The sequence below is a fragment of the Malania oleifera genome, chromosome 2 (genome assembly GCF_029873635.1).
Source record: "Malania oleifera isolate guangnan ecotype guangnan chromosome 2, ASM2987363v1, whole genome shotgun sequence".
Classification (NCBI taxonomy): Eukaryota; Viridiplantae; Streptophyta; class Magnoliopsida; order Santalales; family Ximeniaceae; genus Malania; species Malania oleifera.
The window spans coordinates 132,050,468-132,073,656 of NC_080418.1; the positions used below are offsets into that span (position 1 = coordinate 132,050,468).

The window sequence follows — 23,189 nt, forward strand, 5'->3', positions numbered from 1 at the left end:
TGTTTTCCAAGATATTATTAGTGACCGATACTCAAGATTCGCTAGTAACTTTTAGACAAAACTTTTCAAAATCCTCAGTTCACATCTAGATATCTCTTTGAGCTACCATCCACAGACCTACGGACAAATGGAGAGATTCAATGGGCTACTAGAAGAGTACTTGCGCCATTTCGTCAATGCCAACCAGAAGAATTAGGTACAATTACTTGATGTGGCATAGTTCTATTTTAATGCCCTCAACAACCAACAAAAGCCATTTTGAGCTTGTTAAAGGCCAACAGCCACTGTTACCTCACATAGTGGATGAGTCGTATAGAGAAAAGAGTCCTAAGGCGTAAATCTTCACCAGAGAAGGGAGACAGAATGCAGAGATTGCCTGAGCCTACTTGAAGAAAGCTTCTAAGTGGATGAAGAGGTGGGTAGATCAAGGGAGAAGGCCACAACACTTCAACGTAGGTGACTTGGTACTTGTTAAGCTCAATTCTGAATAGATTAGGTCACTACAAGGATGAGATAGGAGACTACATAAATATAAAGGATCAATCCCCATTTTGGCCAAAGTTAGGAAGGTCTTTTACATAATTGACCCTCTAGCTTGGATGAAAGTGCATCTTATGTTTCATGTCAGCTACCTCAAGTCATTCAATGTCGACATTGAAGATCCAAGTAGAAGTCAGTCAACCAAGGCGAAATTGAAGATGGTGCAACCTAACAAACGAGAAGTTGAAGACATCCTAGCAAACAGAGAGTTCACATCATGAGCTGAGCTTGTTTAGGGCATTATACTTGCCTGTGACCACTTGTCTCATGTGTTTGGGATAAGCTTCCATCATGTAAATACTAGTGTAGGGTTATTTTTCAGAAGTAGTTTTTCCTTAGTCTAAAAAAGGCAGTATGACTCCTCAATCACTTTAATATTTCCTAGTGGCAGAGTGAGAATAACATAAAAGCTCTTTAGGGGTAGATGAGTATTCATCAACTTGTAAAACTCACTAACTACTGTCAACATGTTTAGCCTTCTTGCCTCCTTCGCTAGACACACAATGTTAACAAGGGTGTTGTTAATGAATTACATTGCTTCAATGTTTACTGCTTAAATACCACTACTTTCATAAGTTGCTTACTGCTTCCACTTATATTGTGTTTCGAAAGTGAATTGTGGTAAGCGATAGATTGACCAATTAAACAAGAGGGTTTTAGTTAGCGCCGCACGGTCCATTCACAAAGATGTGAAATGTTTGGCCCGTAACATATGCACCAATGTTGTTCTACACAAGAATGCATGAACACACAAACCCTAAACAAAAAAGAAAAGGAAGTCCTGTAGAATCTATTTACCTTCATGTTTGGGGGCTTAAAATTCAAAACTTAGATTTGAATGTGTATGAATTTGAATAAAATGCAACGTAAAATTATACTAATTTTTTTCACAATTCACAAAACTAAAATCAATACTCCCAAACACTACCTAAATAACTTTTTTATAGTCAATTGAGGTGTGGTGGGTGGAAAGGGATTAGAGTAGCAGGATCGGCACTTCCCGTACTTCGTACAAGCAGGCCAAGGCCGACTAGCCTTGAGCCAGCAACATTTCTTTCAATCCAACTGATTAAATATCTTTTTCGTCAGCAAGACAAACAACTAAACTAAATGTAAGAAATAATTTCCATAGTGCCATAATTGCACAACGCCAGTTCGCCAGCCTTTACAGATCCAAAAGGATCAATATCTGAGCCGTTATTTGAGTTACCGCACTCTTACGAAATGAGAAATGAGATGGGAAGCAACATGGTAAGGGCCAAAAACGAGCAATTACGACAAGAAACAAGCTTCTTCCTTCAATTCTTGATGGAACTGAAATTCAGTGAGACTCCCAATCCTTCAGTTTCTTGCTCCCTTTGGGCTTTGCTATAGGCGCATCCATTGCGGCCATTTTCGCATTGTACTTTGCTCGTTGAGGATCGTTATACGTCCACCTGCATTGCAACAAAACATTGACATTAAGAGGGGAACTGACATAGTAAACATATTATTCTGCCAAAGGGAATAAAAGGGCAAGATGGGCATCTATTTATGAATAAGTGACAATAAAAAGAAGTTGAAAGATGATGCAAACATACCCAATTATATTGATTACCAGAATGTAATAAACCACTTAAAAAGTGAAACACAACAATCCACAATTAGCCTTGAATCACATTTTCGGCTGATCATAATATTAATGTGCACATGCCAAGGGAGCAGAGCAGAAAATAGTCCACCGCCCAATTGAAAAGGGATAATTACTATGTTAAAGTAAACAAGATACAAATAAAATAAGGATTGAAAAAGGTCTTTCTTTATCTCTGTATTTTTATTATATAAGTTAGTGACCATAAGACTGCCAATACCATGCAGTTGAACACCTATCTTTCCGCACCCCCAGCAGCCTTCATTGAAAATCCAAAGAAGCAACCATAAAGCCTCAAAAATAAGTTAATTTGCATAATCCGAGACATTTTTAACTTTCACGAGGCAAGGAAAATTGCTACTAAGCATAACAAACTTAAAATCATTCAAGTAAACCACACTAAGAGATAATCATAACATTACAAAGTTCAAATCGTGTTCAAGGTTCAGGATGCAGCCTTCAATTGTTTTAAAAAGGTTGGTCGCTGGGATTTCCATGGAGACTATCCTGGGCAAATAAGTATTTTGCCAGTAGTGAGGGTTTTCTTTTGCTTTGTCTTTTAACAATTAGATATAGTGCCTCCTCCCACATGAAAGGTAGATCTGATCTATTTCAATCTTGAAACCTAGTGTTCAAGCAATGCCACCTCTCAGAAAATACAAGTTCAGTGCAGTTTTAAATGTGTCTCGTCTTGAATGTTAGGCTTATGAGATTCGATAAAATCTAAGTCTTCAATTGAAAAGGTTCAATGAAATGTCTCCCTACACACCATAAATTCTCCCACATCCCATACCAGAGCTAATTCCAATCAAAAACCCCTCTCACACATCGCCATACACCCATGATAAAACTCATACAAAGTTGTCTAAATCTGATTTAAAACAAGCAAGAAAGGAACTGCTCTTTCACAAACACATCCAGCTTTGAAACAACCCTCTTGTCGCCCATAACTTAAGCGCCAACAGCAGCCCCATTAGCACCTAAACTGACAGCATCCATGATCCTGCAACCCAAATACTCCTTAGAATCATCCCACATATAGATTCAAATATCGTCTCCTGCAAACAAATCGCAACTGCTTTCCACTCCAGGGCATTTCAGAAGATTTTGTAAAAAAAAAAAAAATCAAATATACAAGTGTAAGCTATCTGACATCCCTCCCATCTGGCCCCAATAGCACTCAGTGCAAGCAAGGAGGTAAATGAACAATTGTTCATATAAATGGACAATGGGGCTCAAATCTAGGACCTCTAAAAAGTGAAAGATATAATACAATGCTATGCCAAGACCTGGCCAAAAAGCTTAAGCCACTTCCCTACGAATAGAAAGAAATAAATATGAGGAAGGAGCATCATCTAGAAAAACCAAAATGAAAACAATGATTACATCAAAGTAACACACGGATCATACTGCAAATCTCCCAAAGAAATACTTACAAAAGCATCAAAAGAAATTTCAAAAAAAAAAAGCTAGAAACACTGCTCTATCCCAAAGCAAACGAGGAGTGAATTTATCCCTGAAAATTCTCATTATTCATGACCACAACATCCAAGGAACTGCAAAACAGGCACATCTTCAAAAACAGAAATACTATTTTTCTTCCCTTTCAGGGATTCCCCCACCCCCCTCCCCCAAAACCGAAAAAAAAGACAGAAACTCAATCCTCAGAAAAGCATCAACATGTGCTGCCACACCTCAGAAAACACCAAACAAATTACTCCTAGGCAGCCTAGCTACCTCATAACAAGCAAACCTCCACAAATCCTTTTTTTCCCTCTTTCCTAGACCCAAAAAATTCAATCCTCAAAAAAGCTTCCACATATGGTGAACATACCCACCTGTGTTTCCAAAAACACCAAACAACTCACTCCAAAGCAGCCTAGATAAAAAAGATGATAACTATTTCAATGTGAGGAGTTAAAGCATATAATAATATGAGAGGATGACACATCATACACAACATATCTGCACTACAAGCATTCTATGGTCTCCTCACCTTCAATAAATAATTACTATTAATTAAGGATCAAACCCTGGGCGAGTATGCAGAGAAGTCGTTCAGCAAAGGCATAAAAAATTATTTAAAACAAAAAAAAAAACCAGATCTTGTCCAAACCCTCACGCCTGCTCTCACATGAGGAATGAAAGGAGAAAGGACCTCCAGTGGTTGAGCTAACTCACTCCTCTGCCTTCCTGTCATTGAGATTTCTTCAAAAAAAAAAAACATTAAATTTGAAGAAACAGAACCCACATCCAAAAGAACAGGGGTATTATGAAGGTAGGCATGTGAAGACGAAGGAAAGAAACAAATGCAGGAGCATTCCCAATCTAGATGTCCTCCCAAAAATGAATGGATGAACCATCTATGGATATAGAGGGATTAAAAAAAAACTCTTTGCTTATAGAGGTATTATATACGAGGACAAGAAATCTTCCCAAAAAAACAAAAGAATATAAACAATATAAATAAAATAAATATATAAATAAATAAAAAGATCAAACTAGCATTGCTAACCAATCTCACTGTAGGTAAGAGAAACCACTACACCCAAAGCATCCAGAAAAGAAGGCCCAAAGTCATGCAAAAAAAACTTAATCCTGTCTCACATAAAATCAATAGAAATAAAACAATCATGGAAAATGCAAGCATTCCTCAAGCCAAATCACCCAAAAAAATAGCAAAAACTGCACACCTCCATAACCTATTTTCATCCATTTTCCTTCCAAAGCCCCTAATCCAGTAGCTTAAAAGCCACCTAAGACTTATGACAAACCTAGCATTCACATGAAAAATCAAAAATCTAATTCCATAAGCTCCAAGCAGTAGAACAGCGAAGAAACAGATGATCATGCAACTCCCCACTAGTCACACATCACACAAACATCAGAAGACAAAGCTTTGTGGAGTCTTCTAATCTGCAACAGATTGTCAGGGTTAATTCTATTCAGAATAGCCGTCCAAACAAATGCTTTAACCTTAAGGTGAACCTCAGCTTTATACCCAAAAAACAAAACAAAAAAAATGCTGGAGAAAGGGATTTGAGGAGCAAAAAGATTTACACGAGAACACAATTGAAGCATCCAAACCCAAATCCTACCATCCTCCCAAAAAAATATGGAGCACAGAAAGCACCTCAGCTTCCGTATAATGCAGATTCCTACCAAAGTTAAAAAAAAGAAAAAAATACTAATCTCCTCAGCAACCAGAAAAGAAATAGAAGCATTCAGACTCAGAAGTAACGCAGAATAAAAAAGGGAAAGCATCGCAAAAGCACTGCTCTCCTACCAAAAGATCTTTCCAAAACAGACTCAAGAATGATTTCCCACTTTATGCTTAATACTTGGAAAGAGAAGAGAAATGTGCTAGATAAATTTCCATGAGCTCTAATGAGAAACTCTATTTCCAATGTTAGCATCCCATCCATTCACCAGAGAAGCAACCCAATCCAGACAAAAGGAAGTCCTTCATAATCCGTTCCCCGGTAGGTGCAACTCCTACAGGAACAATATACACAGTAAAAAAAATAGAGAAATAAAGATAACCAAAGTAATATGATCACCAAAAGAGAAAGACCCCTCTTCCAACCATCTAATCACTTAAGAGACCTTCGCAATAACAAGATCCCAAAACCTCACAAAATGCAAGTTTACCCCCTAGAGGCACATCTAGATAAGTCAAAAAACACTGCAGAATCCAACAAACATAAGAGCAAGGTCTCAAACTTCGACTCAAATTTCAAAGCTCCAAAAGTACAGAAATTTCGATGGAAATTTCGATTTCAATTTGAATAAATAAGGGAAATCAGTAGTAAGCATGGAATTCTTTGTGAAACTTTAGAAATGGTTAACAGACATAATAATGTAAGTTTTAGGACTAATATATTACAGTTAAGTACATTATGTTGTCTATGAGGTGGAAAAGTTGTAATATAGTATGTGTATCAAACATATTTGTCAGATAATGTGCCTTAAAAATATTTTAGTTAATATAAATGAAATTCATAAATCATTCAAATATTATTTATTATACAAATAATGGTAATTTAGACATGAATGGTTAAATAAAATGTTGTTATAAGTTATATTTTTTCATATAATTTCAAAAGCACTTGTAATAATCTTTTGTTTCGATAAAAACAAATAAAATAAATTAAGAGAGAAATTTCACTTCACTCCTAAATCTCTCATTTGAATTACGAGGAAATTTCATTGCATTGCTAAAATTTCGACAAGTTTCGCTAAAATTTCGATATTTCTATAAATTTCAGATGATTCATTGAGATTTCTATGGAAATTATGCAAAATATAACTCAACTGCCATTTCGATTTTGACGATGACAGAAATCAGAAATTTCAACAATTTCATGGAAATTTAAGACCATACATAAGAGTACCAAATATAGAAACCACCTCACAACTCAAACAATAGCAACTAAACCACACTCACCCAGGTTAAGCTTCAACCCTGACACTAACTCAGAAACCTATAGTACGGCAAGGATATTACGAAAAAACAAAGCCTATCATCAGACATCAAAAAAATATGTACCAGCAGCTAACTGCAGATGCAAAACAATTACACCATCACACCCCACGGAAAATTTGAACTTGACCCCTATCCACCACTACTCAGGGCATCAGCAACAGGATTAAAGAGAAAATGAGATGACGGATCCCCTTGCCTCACCCCTCCAGAATCTGAAAACCAAGTCCAATGTGCCCCATTGATAACTACTAAAGGAAGTTAATGAAAACAACCCCTAGTCAAATCTTTCCATCTCAACCCAAGACCCTTCTAATCTAACAAACAAATCTAGAAAAATCCAATTCACATACCATATACACCTTCTCAAAATGTAACTTAAATAGAAGACCCTGTCCTCTCACTCCTAACACCTTCAACTCATTTGCTACAAGAATAGCAACCAAAATCTGTCTCCCACCAACAAACAAAGATTGAGAACTAGAAATAATATCAGGTGAGACCTCCCTTAATCTACCTGCGAGAAGTGGAGAACCTCAGCAAAAATCTATTTACACAATGGCCATGTCATCCTTTCTGGGAAATAGAGTTCTGAAAGTGGAATCATATTCTTAGGAATCACCCCATTACCAGGAAATCCCAGCAAAATTTTCAACAAGTCATACTTGAGTCACCATACCACAGAAGAAAACCATTTTAAAGCCACAAGGCCCTGAAGCTTTTGCCTTTTCCCCTCCATATTGAAAACATCCTTCCTAATCTCCTCCTCAAAAAGAATCTCCAACCACAATCTGGTCATTTTATAATGGGTCTAAACTGCTATTCTCCAAATATAAATTCCTGAAGAAGCTAGTGATCTCATCCTCAATAACGCAACTGAACCTCCACTAGTTTCCAATTCTCTAATCCAACCATCAACTATTGGCAACCATATCAAAAAAATTGTGTTGTAATCATACTCCTTAGCCCATTCATGCCTCACCGTCAGGCTCCAACAAATCTCTTCCAACAACAAATCCTCCAATTCATTGTAAGGGACACTCTCCTCACCCCTAAATATCCGTGAAAAGAGAACTCTGTTTCTCCAAATAATCAATTTCCTAAATCTCCCTTAAAATACCATCCTTCTTGGTCCTTCCATCCCCAAAAACCTTCACATTCCAAATCTTTAAACTCACCTTAAGATGTTGCAATTCTTTCATGAACTTAAACCCCTACCAACCTGGACCAGGGCATTTACCCCAACATTCCAAAACAAAAGAAAAGAAGAAGGGCGAGTAAACCACATATTCTTAAATCAAAACAGAGTAGGACCCAACCCAGCTTTCAAGGATTCTAGGATAAGAGGAAAGTGGTTAGAAACCAGCCTAGCTAAAATCCCCTGGGAAAAATCAGAAGAGCAACCTTCCACTTACAGGAATACAAAGACCTGCCTAAAACAACCAGCCGCAGAAGGATCCTCCCCAACAGACCAAGCGAGCATGGCATTGGCCAAAGGCAAATTCCTCAACCAACAATCTCTAATAGAAGAGTCAAAAGCAAGCATGCTAGAAGTAACCCTTGCACTGCCTTGCTTCTTGAATGGGAATCCAATCACTTAAAATCACCACCGAGCATCCAATTAGGCACACAGCAACCATAAACAGAGCAGAGCTCACCTCAAAATAAAGATCAAACCATACATAGAAGACCTATAAAAACTGTTAAATCTACCACTGCTCACTCCCTCAAAAATCCAAAAGAATCGAAGAGGAAAGGACTAGGGAAGACAGTCAATCCTAGAAACACATCTAGTATTTGACATCACTAACTGATCCTCAGATGCTCTAGAAAGAGGAAGACACTCCCAATCCTTAAAACGAAAGTCCAAAACGCTCCTAACCAACCAATCCATCACCTGGAGCTTAGTTTCCTGAAATGAAACAAGATCAGGATAGGACCTAAGGATGATTATTCTAAAAGCCTAGCACTAACATACCCTAAACCCTTCAAATTCCAACTGAGAAGCTTCATAAAAACCTATGCAGACCTTCCTCCTCACTCTTAGGCCTCCTACTCCCATAATTAATAGATGAGGGTAATTTCTGCAACTCCTTTTCAACTTTCCATTTTTTTTTTTTCTTGGCAAATGAATTAGCTGAGACTGACACTCTAATCTCATGACCAAACACAGCCACAAGTTTCAAATCAATACCCTCAATAAGGGTTTGAGGATCTCTATTTTCCCTATAACCGCCTGGTAGGTCTATAGACACAACATCCCCCTCCATTAACACTTGGTCACATGTTTGAATCAACAGAAACTTCAGTTTGCTCAAGAATTTATAAAATACCTCTATTTAAAAATAGAGAGCATATGTTTGGTCCTTGGAATATCGCAGAAAAACACCCTTACCTGAAAAGGAGGAAAGAGGATGCTGAATTTGGAGACTTTTAGAAGAGGAACAATAGCTAACTCATCATCCTTGGGCAAACATGTGTGGAGTTGCACCATAATTCATATGGCAAAAACCAACCTTAGCAGACACTGAAGGGCCAATCAAGCCTCTTCCCAACTCAACTGTGCATTCCTCTTCCCTAAGAAGAACTTCCAATCCCATTTCTGATCAAATAAGTTACAGTCTCCATGTTCCACCTCGAAAGAATTAGGATCAGACTGAATAAACTCAACCTCTGGAACAGGAATATCCTTCTCATAAGTCACAATGCTCTCCTCTCAATTCCTCCTAGGCAGCAAGCATGGCGAGAATCTTCTCTTCCCTTTCTCCTGAATCCTACTCCATGAAACCTCCCTCTATTAACACCCTAACCCAGAAACCGAACCCAAAACATCAACAAAACCAAAGCTATCGAACCTATTTCTCTTCTACTTCCAGAAAATTCTTTCAGCCACTGGAAAACTCTATCATCAGTCACTCGCATTTTCCCTCAGAAGTACTCCTAGGCCATCAGCAATCGCTCAACTTCTACCAGCGACCATTTTCAACGTACTTACCAATATTTTTGTCAACATCATTCACCCTTCGAACTCCAGAATATGACAGAACTAGTGGCAGGGGATTCAAGCAGCAATTCAAGGAAGGCGTTTGGGTGGGGAGGACATTCCTCCATTAGGGTGGAATGAAAGGTCTTCAGGCTTGAATCAATTGAACCCTTGGTCTTTTGGATGTCAGAGTTTGTTGGGAGAAAGTTTTCTCATGTTTTACTGAAGAGAGAGGAATTCATCTGGATCATTAAGTCACTGGGGGTGATCTGCAAAGGGAATCAAGGTTTCAATGAGCTCAATCGAGGAGGCTTGTATCTGAAAAGCAAAGACTCAATGGTCTCGCACAAGCTACATTCCAATGTTAAGGGGATATTCCTTCATCTAGAGAAGGGGTTCGTTGGAGGAAATCGGTATATTTTCTGCATCCCTGAGAGCAAAAACAACAAAGGTTAGAGAAGCTTATTTGAAGCCCTACTGAAGCTTTTGTCTGAACACAGCAAAGATTTTGCAATCAGATGCACAGTGTGGATCCTTGAACCTAATATTGCCACAAGATGTTAGCGATGAAGCAAAGCTGGGGTTCGAGACAGTCAGAGAAGTGCACTTTTGCAAAAGTTTCAGTAATGCACTGGCGATGGGGAGGAGAGATTCGGGAAGAAGCAGCTGAGAATCCTGTGATATCAGGAATGGAATTTTACTTCCCTTCCCAGTTCAGTTTTTAAACATGCTACTAAATATAATTATGGGAGGTTGAGCGACACTAGTGGGCCTTTTAGAACAGTTACTAAATGGGTTATAAAAAAGGGGCAAAGGGCCAAGCCCAGCTCAACCGGGTGATGGGCCTTTTACAGAAGAAAAGAAAATAGGCTTGGTAACTCAGAGCCAAGCAAGCACTGAGGACACAAGAGATGATGGTACTGTCAACATAAATTTGGCAGAGTCTGGAGTGTCTTAACAGAAGTTAGGTCAGAAGAAGACGGTTCCATCGAAAACTACCAGAAGAATTTAATACAGAAGGATAAGATTGATCTTCTCAAAGATCCTATTCTGAAGATGTTGGGGGGCCCGGGGGGGGGGGGGGGGATGATAAAGCTAAAGGGGCTGCAGAGTTTACCTAAGAGGGACAGAAAAGATGAACAAGAATTAGCTTTACACAGTAGAAAGATGGCAGCACCCATTCAAAAATTAACACATGCAGCAGTAAGGGAGCGGAGAGTGATCTCAATATTGGCTCTCAGTATCCAGCATAAACTGAAGAAACACAAGGGGATGAAATTAGTGATGACAAGGAGTGCTCTGATTCAGAAGACGACCTAAGCAGATTCTGCGATTCTGATAATGGCTTGCTAGTTGACCAGTTGAGAGGTGAGATAGATATGGAAGGAGAAGACAACTGGGCAGAACTTCCAAGAGGTCTTTATTTAAACGAAAGGGAAGAAGAGTTAATACAGATTGACAAACCCTTACATGTAGTTCAGCATATAGGTGAAGAGAGTTCTCTATTGGCCTCTGACACTGGGCAAGGGTTAGAAGGTTCTGTTAAGCACAATTTAGACTAGATTACAGCTTGATTGGAGAAGGGTCTTTGTCCTTTGTTCCTAAGCCTATTCTTAATAAGGTGGACGTTGTCACTATTCCTTCCAATGTTGGGAAGGGTAATGATAAAGGGGTAGCAGTTCCATTGGGCAATCTGAGTCTCTACCAAGGTGGATAGTCTAGTGGGGTTTTTCTCTCTCTCTTTCTTTCCTGCTAGAAGTTAGAGACAAGAGTCAATGGTAGGTTTCCTCTATGTGTGGTCCTTCTAGGCCTGCTCTTAGGGGCTCTTTTGAGGATGATCTTTATTTTGTCTCTGGGTTTTGCTTGCCTAGGTGGATTATGGATGGTGATTTTAATGCAGTGAGGCACCCTTGGGAGAAGAGGGGGGGTTACTGCAACTATGCCGAAGTTTGAATTGGTTATTAGGGAGTAATTTGAGGGATCTTTGAGAAATGCTAATTTTAAGTGGTCAGTGGGTGGAGCTAGGGAGGCAGTTAGTAGAACTGATAGGTTCTTGTTTACCAAAGTGTGGGAGGAGGAGTTTCCTAATCTCACCCAAGTCATGCTACCTAGACCCACCTGCAATCATTTTCCAACTTATTGGAATGAAGGAAGGTGCCTTGGGATCTCACTCCTTTTAGGTTCAAAAAAATGTGGTTAGACCATGGCTCCTTCTAAACTTTGGCAAGAAATTTTGAAGAGGAGGTTGTAGAAAGGGGCTGGGGGCGAAGTTGTTTAGGCAACTTTTCACCCATCAATTCTTGATAATATTAACATTGTAATATGCTCCCATTTCCCATAATTAACCACTACCAGTTTGCACTCTCTGCATGCATTGGGTATAAACACCATGCTCACTGCAACTTATCACAACTTCAATAGATCAGACGATTCAGGCCCAATATTCTAATTGTTTATTTTTTTTTATAAGTTCCACATCACCGCTGGACTAAGGGATCGTTTGAAAGCACTTATGGAGACATGCTTTTTTGAAAAAGAGCTCAATTTAATAAAATTCACTTATAATGGGTGCTAAACTAAAAAAGTACTGAAAGTAATGTTTGGTGGTACTCACTTTTGTTATAAGTACTGTATAAATTTATATGTATTATAATAATTAATATGTTATAATACATGATAAAATAATATATGATTTTTTAAAAAAAATATTTTTAATTAAAATTATTAATATTTGTGTAATTAAAAATTAGTTAATATTTATTTTAATTAATATTTTAAATTAATGTTAAATATTTTCTATTAAGTAACACAATATATGATTATTATTTAATTAACAATAATCTTGTTACTTGTGTATATTTATAACACATGATTATCATATTAATTTATACTAATTATACTATCATTAATTATAACAATAATTATTGCATACGATTCTTGTTTCCTCGATCTTCAGATTTGAATTCACAGGGAAGTAGAGCAGAAAGGGGGAGGAGGCAGCGGTGGTGGTACCAACGGCTCATGGAGGAGTGCTTTTTAGAGGAGATGCGATGGTGGCAACAGATCTGCAAAGGAGAGGAATTGGAGAAGTTGGGTTTGGCACACGGAGGAGGAGGAAGAGGCGGCAGCAAAGGCTGCAGATCCGCAAAGAAGAGAGGGGGAGCAGAGAAGCAAGAAGTTGGTGTTAGTTCATGGAGGAGGAGGAAGAGGAGAGGGTTCAGGGGAGCTGCGCAGAGAGAGAGAGAGAGAGAGAGGGGAGGAGAAAATTACAAAATTGTGACCGAATTCATCACAAATACAGAACTGCCACTGCTTCTTACAGTACCCACTTATAAGTGGCCAAAAAGCTATCCAGATTGCCTCCCCAAATTCACTTACGAAGTTCTTTCAGAAGTGGCAAAAAAGTACCTTTTTTATTAAGTACTTATTTTTGTTCAAGCCAAACAGTACTTTTTTTTTTTACAAGTACATATTTTATGTGATAAGTGCTATAAGCACTTTTTTAAAAGTGCTCCCAAACGGGCCTCAGTTACAGGATTTTTCCAACTAGGTGACAATTCCAACCCCGAACCTCAATTCCATGCTTCTAACACAGTAGCTTGACCATGGATTTAAATCGCGGTAGCGGGTAGCGTAACGTAACGGTAACAGGTGTAACGGGAAGCAGGAGTAGCGGATGTTACATAACGGGAAGCGGGTGTAACGGCCGTGAATTTTTTTGAAGCACGCACAACCTTGTGCATAGTAGCGTACTTGCATGTTTTAAGCTTTTGGCCATTCTTAGAAAGGGTTTTAGTGTATTTTGGACCCTTTCGTTCGAGTAACTAAGTTATTTGGTAAGGGCAACAAGTTTACATTTGTTTTAAACCATCATTGATAGAAAATTACGTGTGTGCGCGTATTTATACTTCTCATTGTTCTTATCTGTGATAAATTCTTATGTGTGCTAAATGAATTAATAAAATAAAATACATTATACACTCCATTAGTCTATTAGACACATAAGACATACGAATAATATAAATATAAAATAGCTAGAAAAGAAAGAAGGTTGAAGTTGAAAAATAAAGAACATAAATATCACATTACTTATTATTAAAAAAAAATTCCTAACAAGTTAGTATTTTGAAATTGTTAATTAATGCATCTATTGTGAATATTTAAATAAAAAGTAAATTTTGTATCATTGTCATCCTCATTATAATCTTTTCCCCCTCTTGCCACTTGGTATATTGAGAATGATATATGAAAGAGAGAGAAAAAGTGAGAAGAAAAAGTAAAAAATAAAATATTTTTTTGGTGTAACAGTCCTGTAGCGGTTACGTAACGGCTGTAGCGGCCTTTACGTAACGGTCGCGGTCCGTAACGGCCACGGTCCGTAACGGCCACTACCGCCCTGATTTTTCTTCCCACCGATTTCGCGGTGTGTAACGGTATCGGTAACCCAAAAAACCTTTACGTAACGGCGTTACGTAACGGTCGCGGCCTTTATTTAAAACAATGAGCTTGACAGAAACTCAAGCCAACCATGACAGAATCTAACTATCATCATGATAGGACCACATTTTCACCTTAAAAACCTCAAAATAATTTTTATAGGCCATACACGCACAAATTTATTATTTTGAGTCAAAAAATGAAGTTAAAATGTATTAAAAGAATCTACATAAGAAAATAAAAAATGTACAAGCAGAATAAAAAACATCCTCCAAACAGAAGCAAAATAAAAATTAAAAAAAAAAAGAGAGAATAAAAACATAAAAAGAAATAGACCCAAATCAAACTGGCGGAGCCAATCAATCATGCTGAATATCCCCAAAAAGCTCACAATCCCAAAGCTTCCTAACAAGGAAAAATACACACACACACACACACTGAAGCCAAAAAACGATCCAAGCCTGACTGAAATAATCGACTAAAGTCTGAACTCAAAAAGTATTAACATTCTTCTCTAGCCAAAGCCCCAAAAAACAGCGAAAACTGCACATTGCCCTAAAATACTCACATATTTACGCCTCCCAAACTCTCTAACATCAAATTTACAATGTAATCTAGGCAAAGTTCATAAGAATAGTTACTAAAAATAAACCATTTTTATGCAACATATTAGTTTATATCTTGAAATCAGACATTTCTTTTTGAAAATATTATGTGTTACTTTTGCAATTATGATATATGATTTGCAAAGAAGTCCCTTGGTGCGTCTTAGAAAAGAAGGGGGTATGCAGTAGAATGGAGGAGTGTGTCGGGTGTGTTGTGTGATCGTAGAATACCCTTAAAGTTAAAAGGAAAGTTTTATAAGACAGCTATAAGGCTGGCTATGCTTTATGGTTTAGAATGTTGGGCAACTAAGAAACATGTATAAAAAGTAAAAGTTGTTGAAATGTGAATGTAAAGGTGGATAAGTGATATAACATTAAAAGATAAAGTAAAAAATGAACATATGCGCAATAATTTAGGCATAGTTTGAAGACGAGATAAGGGAGGGGTAGCTTAGATGGTTTGGGCATTTGAAATGCAAACCTAATAGATCACCTATGAGAAGTGAGTTAGTTATTGTTTCTAACATGAAAAGGGGTAGGGTAGGCCTAAAATAATTTGGAATGAGGAATGAGGTTGGATTTAATAGCCCTTAATCTGATAGAGGAAAACGCTCTCAATTGGGTGAATTGGCGGAAAAAGATTCATGTAGCCGACTCCACCTAATGGGACTTGAGGCTTGTTATTGTTGTTTTTGTTGTATATATTATTTGCATGAATGCTTCTAAATTTTGACTCTGGCACATCTCTCTTCTTCTCCACACCCACACTCACATCCATAACTACCACCACTCCCACTTCATGTAACTATGCTACTTGAAACCTGATGAAGGTTTCAATCAATTCTCAACATTTTGCCTGAGAAAAAGCAGTGCACTTTATCAAACAGTGCAGCAGGTTAACAATGTTTAAGACAATCAGATTGACCATGGAGTTCCTCATTCAGCATGTGCTTACCTGCAGTAATATCTTTTATGGAGTGTCTAGACACAACATAAAAAAACTCACTATCCTTTCAGAAACAATAAGCAAAATATGTATCAAAACAAAATTTACTATTTAATAAATAAATAACAAATAACACAACATAAAAAAGGAAAATAATTTCAAAACATAATTTTTTGAGTCTAGAAATGTCTTAAATTTCTTTACATGAGATAAATGCAAAAACTCATGCACTCACTATGCCAAAATTCTAACCAACTACAAAAATCAAAGCTCATCTACTTTTCCATTTCTTTTCAGTTTCTTGTCGCTAATTGATATTTCTATTTGTAGAGCTCAAATCAACATTGCAAAAAAAATATAACAGCAGAAGACAATGCAGCAGGAGAAAAAGAACTTACGGGTTGTTCCAATCTGTAGTATCCTCATTGACAAGATGAGTCCATTTTGTCCTTCCACTACGACCGAAGTGCTTGACCTGCATAACCTTAGGCAATATGGTCTTGTCCATCTTATCTTCTCCAGTAGGGGCAGAGAAATCACGAGTATAAATACCATCTTTTCCAGCACTTGCAGCATAATCATCGGGATCTGACTGGAAGAAAGCACCTTTGTGGTAATATTTCTGCATGAACCTCCATTTCTGCTTTGGTGGGGGAGCTGATTTTGGATTCTTCCTTTCCCACTCTCTCCTCTCTTCCTCTGTCATATTCCTAACCTTCTCAATCTCTTCCTTCTCCTTCAACATTGCCTCTCGGTCCTCCCTGTCCCTCTTGATTCTTGCAATCTCTCTGGCCTTCCAAGCTTCATACTCCTCTGCCTCATTAACTTCGTCATCAGTATCCACATCAGCTGCATTTGCATCCACTTCCAAATTCTTCTGAATTTCTTCGTCTTTCCGAATTTCTTCAACCACTATTTGTTTTGTCTCAAATTTTCTCTCTTCCACTCTCCTCTTCATCAATTCCTCAAGGGCCTGTTCTTCTGCTTCAAGCCGTTCACGCTCCGCTATGGTGTCTCGCTCTGACTTGGGAACAAAAACAGGTTTAACCATTGCTATACCTGTTTGTTCTTCTTCAGAATCAGATTCATACTCAGATTCCGATTCCTCTTCTTCCTCTGGCTCCTCCTCTTCTTCTTCCGGAAGGAGTGCAGCTTCCTCTAGTTGTCTCTGGAGCAATTTCTCCCTGATTCTTCTTCTTCTTTCCTCCAAAGCATCTTCATCCTGTTCCTCAAAATCTAGCCCTTCCTGCCTTCTGTTTTCCTCTTCTATTGTCAAAACAATCTCAGCTTGTCGGATGCGCCGGTGATCTGCTCTTACTTCTTCACGGTCATCTATCCTACTCTCAGCCAAACGGCGCAACCTAGGATCATCTTTTTGGACCACATCTGAATCTTCATGTCTAGGAAAAGCTTTCTCCAAGGCAACTGCCTGAGCTGTCCTAATATCACCATCTTCATCAGCATCATCTGCCCACTCAGGTGCTTTTCCAGGCCAGTACCTTTTGACTTTAGTTTGCCCAATTTTACCCCTTAGCTTTTCCCTAATTGCAATTACAGCATCACTAACACCCGCCGTTACAGACATGGTTAACAAGTTAACAACGAGCTTCAAAAAAAGAATACTGCAGGAATTCCTACGGAATCTCAAAGAGTAAGTTCACAGTTCTTTCTGTCTTTCAGATCCTTCCATAAAAATAAAGTTCAATCAAAGGCATCTTGACGTTTAGCTGATTTTACACTCTGAAACCAAAAGAAAGATAAATTAGGCTGAACACATATAGACAAATCCAAAAGGGAAAATACATAATTAATAAAATGTAGATGATCTCCATTGAAACAAATGAAAGATAACTTAAAAACAAAAAGTGAAACAGGGATAAAAAAATTTCAGTGAATTAAGGAATAAAAAAATTTTACTATATATTAACTGATCTAATACCTATACAGGACAAGAAAACTCACTGCCCACCATGTCTATCTTTTACAACAATAACATAATTACTTTTTCAAATTTGAGTAAAAAAATAAAAAGAAAATTCAAGAGGGATTAACTTCCACAACACCAAAAAAAAGCTCAACACCACAGTATTCTTACTCAAGGCAAGATAAGGATAGCTATATGATCAAAATTCAAAAGGGGATCATAGAGACTAAATTGATGTAAATAATGGGATTCCATGTTGACCCTGCTCCAAGAAAAGGCAATAGAAAAGAAAAATATAGAGGAAAAAATAATAACAGCAGCAAAACAAGCACATCATACAGATTCCTGCAAAGTATATATAATGGACATAATATTTAACAACCAGCTCAAGCTTCCTGATGAGAAATGAGCAGGCAAACTAGAAAGAGTGACAGATGAATTAAAGATCCAGAGGAAGAAGATCACAATAAAAATAATAATAAATAAATAAATAAAATAGAGAGCAAACACAAAAAGGAAGTGGGAAAGCTTAGTTTGTGCAGTTATGGCCGGAGAAAGCCCCCATCAATTTGGATAAGAGAGTGTTCAGATGCAAGAGATGAAAAAAGAACTTCCCTTTGCATAGCATCACAATGAGAAGGCTACAAGACAATGTATCTGTCCAGTTTGTGCAGCTTCATAGGGTGAATGCTGCACTACAATTTAAATAATTCTATTGATTCCAAATCATCATTCAGCAATAAATTTGCACTGTGGAAATTGAGATTAAGTAGATAATAGTCACTGCATTTTTCGAATAGCCATTTCCCCAAATTTTACTCATAGAATTATAAATTGTTTTAAAAAATCACAAATAATAACGACCCATGAAAAGAAATTAACAGAAAAAAAAATACCAATGAACAACAGAAATTTCTTCTTTAGCTAGAGAGAGAGAGAGAGAGAGAGAGAGACAACACACACATAGCATTGAAACTATAATAATATGTGAAATTCACATAAAAATAAAATTCAGGTTTCTGATATAAAACAAAGCTAGTTAAATATAACAACAAAATAAAACAAAAATAACACCAAAATCCAACAATATCAACATCTATCTTTCATTCTTCAAGTCACAAAATTATTACAACAAGATCAGATATTAATTAAATAAGAACTACAACAACCAAGATTCAAATAAACCAAAGTTGGAATTTAATCAAAATTTATATAAAATCAGTGCTTGAATGAAAAACAACTATTCCTCCATATTATTACAGACATAATGCCAATAATTAAAAAAATAAGCAAGACAACATGCATGGGAAAAGAAGGCACTGGGTAGAGAAAAATATTAGATCAGCAATTTGGTGAACACCAATATAAAGGATAAAAACTGAAAATGGGAGTTAAAAAAGTTAAAGAGGGCTTTAGAAAGGATTTTCAAAATAAGCATTCCTTTTTAATTTAATATTATTATTTTAGTTCATTAAGAGGGCTTCTCACCCTTGTCTAGTTTCGCACATCTTTCTCTCTTTAACAAATTACCTTTGTGATAATAATAATAATAATAATAATAATAATAAGGTTTGCGTCTATAAACAGGTTAATCAGGTTGCTGACAAAATTGCTAATGTAGCTCATTTTATTCATAATCTACTATTATGGTTTAAGTTTAATAATGCTACATATAGAACTAGATAAAATACAATGATTTTCATTTTATTGAGGTATCCCCGAGTTCAAATAATCAAACACTCATCTTCTCTTGTCAAATAATTTTCTCGTCAATCAAACACATAATTTATTGCAAGACTTAAGTATGCTTGCAATCAATTAAGCCTCCATCCACCAAGATCAACCCATAAAACAAAAATATTTACAATTATCCATGTGAAAATTAAAGCCATAACAGCATTGAAATAAAGATACAAAATTAATAAGTCAAAACTCATCTCAATCATCATCTTATAACCTCACAACTGCTATCTTTCCATCAAAATGCCCTTTTTATCATTTTCCTTTTTTCTGGGCTAGGTGTGGCACACGTCTATATTTTCTTGTTTGCATAGTTTGTATGATTTTTATGGCTTATCAAAGAAAATCCTAAGTTAAGGCCCATGTTTACTCATTTTTCCCATAAGAACATTAAATTGTAAAATTATGCCTATTGTTTATGATTTACTGTTAGATATTGCATTATATATAATGCTTATCAAGCTCTATGATTTTGAGCTCAAGGAATACTATTGAACATATAAGGTTTAGTATTAGTACATAGTGATAGTCTATGCCTTCTAATATTGATTGGATAAGTATTATATGGTAAACATTTTAAAAGTCTATTAAAAAGTATAATAAGAAAAACCTATTTTTTAAAACAATTAAGATTCTTAATACCATAAAATAGTACTTCTAGTAAGACCCATATTTCATTTGCAATTGGTGATATATGTTCAACACGTTTTACTTATTCCTATGACCTATATTTACTTTTTTTTTTATAGCAAAAGAAAATTATTACATTAGATAAAGAAGAATGTACAAAAAGTATAGTAAAAAGTCCAGCTAAACAAGGAGGGAAAAACAAGAAGGAGAAAAAACAAAAGGAAAAATCAACAATCAAACTAACAAAGTTAGCCAACCCCATTGAATGTCAGAGAACCCCACTCCTTTCAAACAACTATCACCAGCACATCAAAACTATGCTAAATAATGAATCTTGTCCCATAACAAATAAATATTGAACTCCTTCCCTGCAAATATACATGCATCACATTCCAGCCACAATCCCCATAGCACTGCGAGAGTGCACATCTCCATACAGCGACAGCATCTTTGCTTTCACCAAAACCAGAAAAATAGATGACGAATAAATTCTCCACCAAACCCAGACACACCCAACTTTCTCCCAAAAGACCAAAATGCTTATTCTGCATCCTCCATACAAAACCACAGTGCACAAACAGTTGAGAAACTGTTTCTGAACTATCAAAACATAGTGAGCACACATCAGGGGAAAGTTCCTTGAAGGTCTACTACTCTACTATGAATTGTATTTGTAAGAATAAATTAATAAATTCAATTACTCTTGATTGATTAACTAAATAATATTTTTGCCCAATTAAGTAGCATCCAAGGAAAAAGAAATGCAACAAACATTAATAAAAGTAGACCAATTATGGAAATGCTGCAGTATAAATCAGAATGTCATCCCAAAGCATCTGTTCGGAACTCTTACTAAACTCACTTACTAGCCTATCAGATTCAGGATAATATGAATTGCTATGATGAGCTTTGTTGTAATTCTAATAGTCTTGCCCTAGCATATAGGAAGCCTGTCTATATTACAGTGGATTGAATATATAAAAAAAATAGTAACTCATTTGTGGACAGGATAATTTTTTTTCACAGAATTTGACATGATTTAAAAGAAAATAAACAAATCAAAACCCTAAATGAATTTCTTATATGGCATATGATCAAAACATCACCTGAATTCAAGTTTGCATGTTGCCAGGAAAAATAATGTGTAAGATGTGTAACTGCAATTGCCAAAATTTCGGCAGTACTTTCCCTACTTTTTTGGACATTCTAAATCTTCTTTAATTTGCAGATTTCAAATTAGAAGATCAATTCATTCAACACCAAATTTTATATCAAGATTCCAATTCTCAATTTCAGATTTTAGAATGAATGAAAAATTCAGCATCATGTGATCTTGGATTCATGTGAACAATATGCTTAGGTTTGCAGGCATCCCATGTTATGAACGGGAACTTGGAATGAACCTAACTAACAAACATGCCCATTAAACTATAAATCTATTCTGCAAAAATGCATGTGTGTTAAGTCAATGATTCATTCATTTTTATACTCTGTTAACAACTTTAGCCACCTTTCAGCATGGTTAGGACCCTTGGGCAAAGGCCTTCACCATATACTTACCTTTAGGCATTGAAAAAATATTGTTTTGGGGAGGGAGAGAGGAGGGGATGTTGTGGTAAAAAGAATTTAACCCAGAACCAGAGACACCACTGTGTTGAAGAAATTTCCCATCATTTTATTAAAGTTTGAAGTATCATTTTATGATTCTTTAAATGAATTCTTCTGGAGTTAATAATATAGGCTTTCTTGTCCTAATGCTAGCTCTAATGTTTTACCATGCCACTAATCCAGCAATGATTGATGCACCTACCACCTGCTCTCCACCAATCACAACATTTCCCCTCTAACCAAATCGTCATTCATCACACACGCCATTGCCTCTATCATGGTTGGCATTATGAACTCCTTTATCCACGGAGCTTTCATCCCTAACCAAACCCTAATTTTTTTTACTTAACCAATCACCTCAAAGTAGCATTCTTGCTTTCGTTGCGCCCATTTAACTTTTATGCTCAAAAGCTTTAAAAGATAAAAGAAAAAATGATGAACAGCGATGGGAGGAATTGTACTATCTCAAAAATCATAAAAATAATAAATTTTAACAATTGCTAACTACTAAGACATTTTAACAATCCCATATATGGATGACTTAAGATATGTTAACAAACATCCCATGGGCAAAAACAGAAATTGGAAATCAAGAAACAATTTGAACATATGAATGGCATACACAGGTCCCTAAATTAGCAGCAAATATTAGTATGGACCAAAAAACATACCAAGAAACAGTATCCGACCATCCGAGAAATGTACATAAATTAATCAGTGGCAAGTAAAAGCTGATGAGGATGACGTATTCGGTTGGGATATAACATCGAATTCAGAATTCAAACGGAAGCACCGTCACAGAAAAAAAATCAATTGACATTTTTTTATAATACCCCAGAAGACGCTTACCAGGGTTGAGAGAAAAAGAGAGCACGAAACCATGACGGAAAATAATTAATCAAGTTTCTTTCTGAAATACCCCCTCTACAATCGAAGAGGGAGAAGATGCTTACCTGGGTTGAGAGAAGGAGAGCAGGAACGAACAAAGGTGCTTGAGAAGAGAAGTAGCTGCCCCTAATCAGCTCAGGTGGCTTCCTCTGCGCGTTGAATCGCAAGCTAACACGGAAAAACATAAACAGAAGCAAGAGGAAATGGCGACGGCGGTTGGGAATCGAAAGCGTCGGCTAACGACGGTGCGGGGTGATGAGAGAAACCGGAGCGGTGGAGATTACAGGGAAAGCTTAAGCTGCGAAAGCACATGTATCGTGTTTAGGGATTTTTTTTTTATTATTTCAAAAATTAGGATTGAAATTTTGGGATGTAATAATAAGCTATCCACTTAAAAAATATTATGGTGTAAATAAATTGGTAGATTTGTGCATTTATAATTTATGCATTATAATTTTTTAAAAATTGTAAAAATATATCTTTTTTTTTTAACTATTGACCAATATTAGTTTTTAGGGCTACAATGAGTCTTTTAAGAAGAAAAAAATAATTTTAATAATTAGAAATAAAAATTTTCTTGCTTCAAAAAGTTTTTCAATGCAGTTGTAGTGATAATTTAAAAGCATGTGAATTAAATTAAAATATTAATAATGTTGCAAATTTTAAAAATCTTAAAATTATTAAAAATAATAATTTTATGAATAAAATTAAAAGAAATGAAAGTCTGAATTTTTCAATACAATAACTTTGAAGATACATAAATTACTTATAATCA

General features: G+C 36.4%; 1 protein-coding gene across 1 annotated transcript; it reads right to left on the reverse strand.

Moving 5' to 3' along the window:
* Positions 1-1,546: 1,546 nt before the first annotated feature.
* On the reverse strand, positions 1,547-22,822 carry LOC131148580 (uncharacterized). Its single transcript, XM_058098381.1, has 3 exons — positions 22,480-22,822; positions 16,023-17,364; positions 1,547-1,976 (listed from the first exon to the last, which is right to left on the reverse strand). Exons 2-3 carry the CDS (start codon positions 17,207-17,209, stop codon positions 1,862-1,864), a joined length of 1,302 nt encoding a protein of 433 aa, XP_057954364.1. The 5' UTR covers positions 17,210-17,364; positions 22,480-22,822; the 3' UTR covers positions 1,547-1,861.
* Between the last annotated feature and the right edge of the window lie 367 nt (positions 22,823-23,189).